Source organism: Geospiza fortis, unplaced genomic scaffold (genome assembly GCF_000277835.1).
Source record: "Geospiza fortis unplaced genomic scaffold, GeoFor_1.0 scaffold173, whole genome shotgun sequence".
NCBI lineage: Eukaryota > Metazoa > Chordata > Aves > Passeriformes > Thraupidae > Geospiza > Geospiza fortis.
In genome coordinates, this window is record NW_005054334.1 from 3,546,936 (window position 1) to 3,552,115 (window position 5,180).

At 56.4% G+C, this 5,180-nt stretch overlaps 1 protein-coding gene across 1 annotated transcript in view; it reads right to left on the reverse strand.

Moving 5' to 3' along the window:
• Window positions 1-6: 6 nt before the first annotated feature.
• Window positions 7-5,180, reverse strand: part of LOC102036641 (neuronal pentraxin receptor) — a gene marked incomplete at its 5' end in the record, with an annotated part of 30,929 nt that continues 25,755 nt past the window's right edge. The window contains 4 exons of the mRNA XM_031057754.1: window positions 7-920; window positions 1,301-1,480; window positions 1,785-2,029; window positions 2,172-2,363. Of these exons, the coding sequence (XP_030913614.1) occupies window positions 696-920; window positions 1,301-1,480; window positions 1,785-2,029; window positions 2,172-2,363 (842 nt within the window). The remainder of the gene's footprint in view (window positions 921-1,300; window positions 1,481-1,784; window positions 2,030-2,171; window positions 2,364-5,180) is intronic.

The window sequence follows — 5,180 nt, forward strand, 5'->3', positions numbered from 1 at the left end:
CCCGTTCCCTTGGTGGCTGACCCATTCCCCAGCTTGGAGGTGGTGGGGAGTGCTCTCTCCCCTCTGCCTTAAAAGCCTGGCTTCCCTCAGGCAGCCCTGCCCAAACAGGCAGCACAGGCAGGGAAAGGGGTGCAGGGGGGTAAGTGCTGTGCCACTGATTCTCTGCCATTCTCCCTCAGCTTCCCTGGGGCCACATTTGAAAAACCAGGGCAGCAGGAGAAGGATGGGGCTGGAGGTGAGATCCTGGAATGCAGGCTCATAAAACTGGACAGTGAGGTTGCTAGAAATAAATAAGGAAAGGGGATGTGTTCAGGTGATGCCTGCACCCTGGCATCCCACTGAGGCTGGACTGCACTCAAAGTGGATGGAGTTCTCCTTACCACTCCCTGCTAGGTGTGACAAGGTGACGACCCTCACCGTACCAGGGACACCTGCAGGCACAGTGAGTTCCACCCAAAAAAGAAGTGGGGCAAGATGAGACTCAGGAGCCAGCCTGCCAGGAATGAGGACAAGCCACAGCACCAGCACAGGGACAACAGGGAGGCTTCCAGGGGCCCCTCTCCCTCCTGGGACACCAGCACAGGGGGCTCAAGCATTGCCCCGGCAAGGCTTACTGGTCTGGGAGGGGAGAAAGGGGCTCCCTGCTCCAGGGCTGCCAGCGGGCTCCTCCGCGCTGGGGACAGGGCTGGGGCCACTCATGCCTTCCTCCCTTCCTCGCAGGCGGCAAAGCCCGCCTTGCTGGCACCTCCAAAGACCTCCACCGCCTGGTCATCCCACTGGATCACATTCCCTTGGAGGTGGGAGGTGCAGTTAGCCAAGGCCAGGATCTCTGCTGGCGCCAGCATGTGGTCCCACACGCCAAACTGCGCCAGCTCTCCCACGAAGGCCTGTGTGGCGTCAAAGCGGCCTCCCAGGGTGTCCTGGGAAAGAGCAGGAGAGGTGATTGGACAGGGATGAAGAGAAGAGGAGGAACATGCATCCAGTGGGAAATGGCAAGGGAGAGAGGGAGAGGTCTGGGGACAAGCAGAGCAAGGTGCTTGATGGCGAGGGGATGGATGCATGGAAGAGATTCAAGAAGACGAGGCAGGGAGCCCAAAGGGATAGGGAGAGGGAAGAGAAGACAATGAGGGCACATGGCCAGCTTGGAGGCTGGATGAACAAGCAGGAGAGCCAACTGCCCTGCTGAGCGCTCCTGCCCACGCTGCCCCCTCCCCTTGCCCCATTTGGGGCCTTTTCCCCCCACCCAGTCCCCACTAGAGCGATGGTAACTGGCAGCTCTCAGTGTCGAACTGGTACCTACCTGCTCCTGACCCAGGATGATGACTCCCTGGGGCCTGATGGAATGCCAGGAGGCCAGGTTCTCACCGGCACCCCGCTGTTCCCCGTCCTGGTACGCTGACCACTTGCCATCCCGGGTGGTCCATGCCACACAGACGTGGTGCCAGGCCTTGTCCTTCAGACTCAGCGGCAGCTGGGCAACCTGTGAGAGAAGAGCGAGATCCCGGTGCTCGGTAGGACTGCTGGGCAAGTCCCCTGGCAAAGCAAGCAGTGCACCCCCGTGGTGGTGGAGGCATCCCAAAATCCATAGACATCCAGAATGTGCTGCTTCTCCCTCTCAGAACTCACCCCAATGAGCCATTCTCCCAGTCCTCCTGCCTCCCACCATAAACCTAGGGCCCCTTCCTCCCAGCTCCCCCACACCAGTGCCCCCAGGAATATAATTTCCTAGGAGGACTGAAGCAGGGAAAGGTTTTCACTCCTGCCCCTCCTGCAATTGGGCTGACCTTGTCATTGATGAGCAGCTCCAGGGGGTTGGAGCCCCACTCCAACAGCACAATCTCGTTGGCTTGGCTTGGGACAGAGTAGGAGAACGGGGTGCCAATGCCTGCCAGGGCCTTGGACTTCAGCCACATGCAGATGGTGAAGGCGTACAGCTCCGGCAGGCTCTTCTTCACACGGGCATACATGTAGTTGTTCTGCACAGGGATGGTCACCTTGAAGGCATCAGGAGGGCTGTAGCCCAGTGGTCCTATGTATCAAGGGTGGGGAGGAGAGAGGAAGGTCAGCACCTGTAACTGGGATGAGAGTGACCCATCCTGGGGCTCTCCTGGCAATGTACCTCAGAGCAGGAACCCTGTGCCCCACCTCCATCCCCGCTGGGCAGGACTCACCGTGCTCCAGCTCTGTCACCCGGTTCTGGAGGGAGCTCAGCTCCTTCTCGATGTTGTGCTGCTGCTGGCTGCGGTCAGTGCTGGCGGCCTGGCGCTCCTTCTGCAGGGTCAGGATCTTGGAAAGGAGCTGCTCCTCCAGCTGCTCCATCTTGGTGTGGAGGGCATCGCGGGCAAGGGCCGGGGCAGTGGGCGCTGAGCCATTGACAGCGGGAACAGGAGGGACAAAGGAGAAAATTCAGCACAGTGTCACTGTAAGAGTTAAAATAAGGACATGCCCAGCCTGCAGCACTACAGGTAGTGCTGGGATGACAGTCCCATATCCGCACTGGGGTCTTCTCCAAGAGCCTCCAGCTGACTTTGTACCTCCCCTCTTAGAGCCCCCACTGAGCTCATTAATGCAAAACGAAGCTTGGCTGCTCTTAATGACTTTCTGCTGCTTCAGAGACAGAGCAAGGATGGGATGTTTGGGTCATCCCTTGGCTCTGCTCCTGCAGGCAGCCTCCCACAATGAGGAAATGATGCAGGCAGGACCTTGGAGCTCCCGGCCACTCCTGCTGCTTGTGAGGCTGCTTACCTGTAGCCAGCACAGTTAACATCAGTTAATGGGGCTGTAATCCTCTTAGCTGAGCTCAGCTGGCGTGCGGGGGTGTGTGCACGTGTGCCAGGTAGCTCTCCATAAGCCAACCTCTCCCAGTCCACCAGGATGGCAGGGACAAGTGGGACTGGTGCCAGGCTGTCGTGTCTCTGGCCCTCAAGGCATGAGCCATCACCTGGGGACATGGAGCCTGTCTTGTCCAATCAGGGTTAACACTCAGACCAAAACTCTTCCCATGGCAAATCCAACACAGCAGCTGGTGAGGATGCTCCCAGCTGCTACTGCACTCTGCAAAGACCCCAGATCCCACCTCATCCCAGCTGGAAGAAAACCAGTCCAGAAGGGAGGAAGTGACCCTTTGCCACGCTCCTGGAGTTTCTCTGTAAATAGGAGCCCTCTCCTTTCCCCATGTCCTTAGTGCATTAGTGTCTCTGCCATGGGCTCTGAAACATTCTGTGTTTCACATTCTGTGTGTTGACAGACCTTCCCAGAAGTGCTGGAACAGCCATGGAGATCCTTGCCTTGGCTCCTCTGGCACCAAGGGATCTGCATGCCTCCTTCAGCCCTGGACATTCACAGGGTTGGTGCTGGCAGGACATGGGGGATACCATCCCCGTCGATCAGAACATCCTCGCTCCTGCCTCAGAGCTGGCCTGGGGGAGGTCAGCACACTCACCTGTGCTTGTGGTTCCCTGTTTTTTCTTACTTCTTATACCCAGCTTCTCCAGGCTGGACAGGACCTGATAATCACACACACAAAGCTGAAGGAGAGGGATGCCTGCCTACCTCACCCCTAATCTTTGCTATCCATCAGGAACAACAGAGGGGAGGGGAAGGCTGGAAGAAAGTCAGGTTTGGCTGGGCAGGATGCAGCCTTGGTGGATGGGAACAGCAGGGAGAGGAAAAGTGAGAAGATGGTGTTGGAGTGTGCACAAATGTACCCACTCTGGGAAACAACATGCTCAGGGTACAAATAAAATGGAAGTTATGATGCCTCAAGGTTGGCAAGAACTGTCAGCAGGGTCTGACAGGGCAAACCCACAGGTTCTGTGAGGAAAACCAACCTGGAAAAGCAAAACCCAGCACAAAAAGAGAGGTTGTGCACGGGACATCTGCCAGCCCTGACCAAATGCCAGCTCTCACTGCCTGCTTGCTCCGGGCAGCACTAAGGATGCTCTTGCAGTGAGAGCAAAACCTCTCTGGTAAGCGAAAAGTGCCCAGCAAAGAGCATCCTACCTTTGGTGTTTGCAAAATTGAATGATTAGCTGATGGGAAAGGGGCTTTAACTGTTTTACTGAGATTTGGGGTTTTTGGGGGGAAGGGGGGGTCGGTTTTTTTTGTTTGTTTGTTTGTTTTTAAGGGGTCTTGGGCACTGCATGATAGGAAGGATAGAGATGGCAGGAGGGAAGGGAAGTGCAAAGTTTAATTCTCATCCTTCTGGAAGGGATAATTCCCTCCTGAGCTGTCAGCAGAGCTGGCTGCACTGGCAGGAGGCAGCACAGGTGGGATGGGGTTGCCTTTGCCTCTATGGCCACATCCCGTGGGCTCCAGGAGCTTTTCTTGTCCTCTCAGGCTGCCTGGCTAGAGCGGGGGCTGGCACGCTCCTGTCTGCCGCACGCTTTGATTGCTCGAGCTGCGGGTTTGGAGCCTACGTCCCTGCTTTCATGCATGGCTCCATCTGTTAATGATGAAAAAAGAAAAAAGCTGGGAGATTTTGTCACTCTCACTAGCCCCCAATAGCCTGCCCTACATTATTCAGTAGTGACTGAGTACTTTTTTTTAACCTCCTCTTCCTCCTGCTTTTCTCCCTGCTGCTATTTTCTTCCCTCTGTAACTTTTCTCCCTATGGCTTTGTCGTTTCTGTGGCTTTGGAGCATTTCTTCCTGTTGCTCCTCTCCATGCTCACACACTGTGTCTTTCCCCTTTCGCTCACTTTCTTCCCCACTCCCGAGTTTTTCCCCATCCAGCCCTCTCTCCAGCTCTTGCTGGTCCTTCCCAGTTGGCAGCCAGGGTACCACAGCCGGAGCCACATGGCCGACTGAACCATTGCTGCTCCCTTTTCCTTCTGGAAAGGGATTATAGCCTGCACCCTCATCTGGCAGGGTTTCAGGGCCATCCCAGCAAACACCATCCGTATCCCCACAGACAGATGATGGCTGGACAGGAGCCTGGACTCCCCATTCTACTCCGTGCAGCTGAGTTGTGCTGGGTGATCCCCCTGATGCCAGGCTGGGCTGCATCCCTGAGCCATGATCCTCATCTCCGAGCTGCTGCTCGAGCATCTTTCTCACAAGGCAAATTATTTGCAAAATTATTACTGGTTGATGTGCAGCTGTTATTTACTGGTGACCTTTGGGGAGGGGAAGGGGGGAAGTGCCTTCTCCTTGGCTGCCTGGCAGGCACCCGGCTTCCCA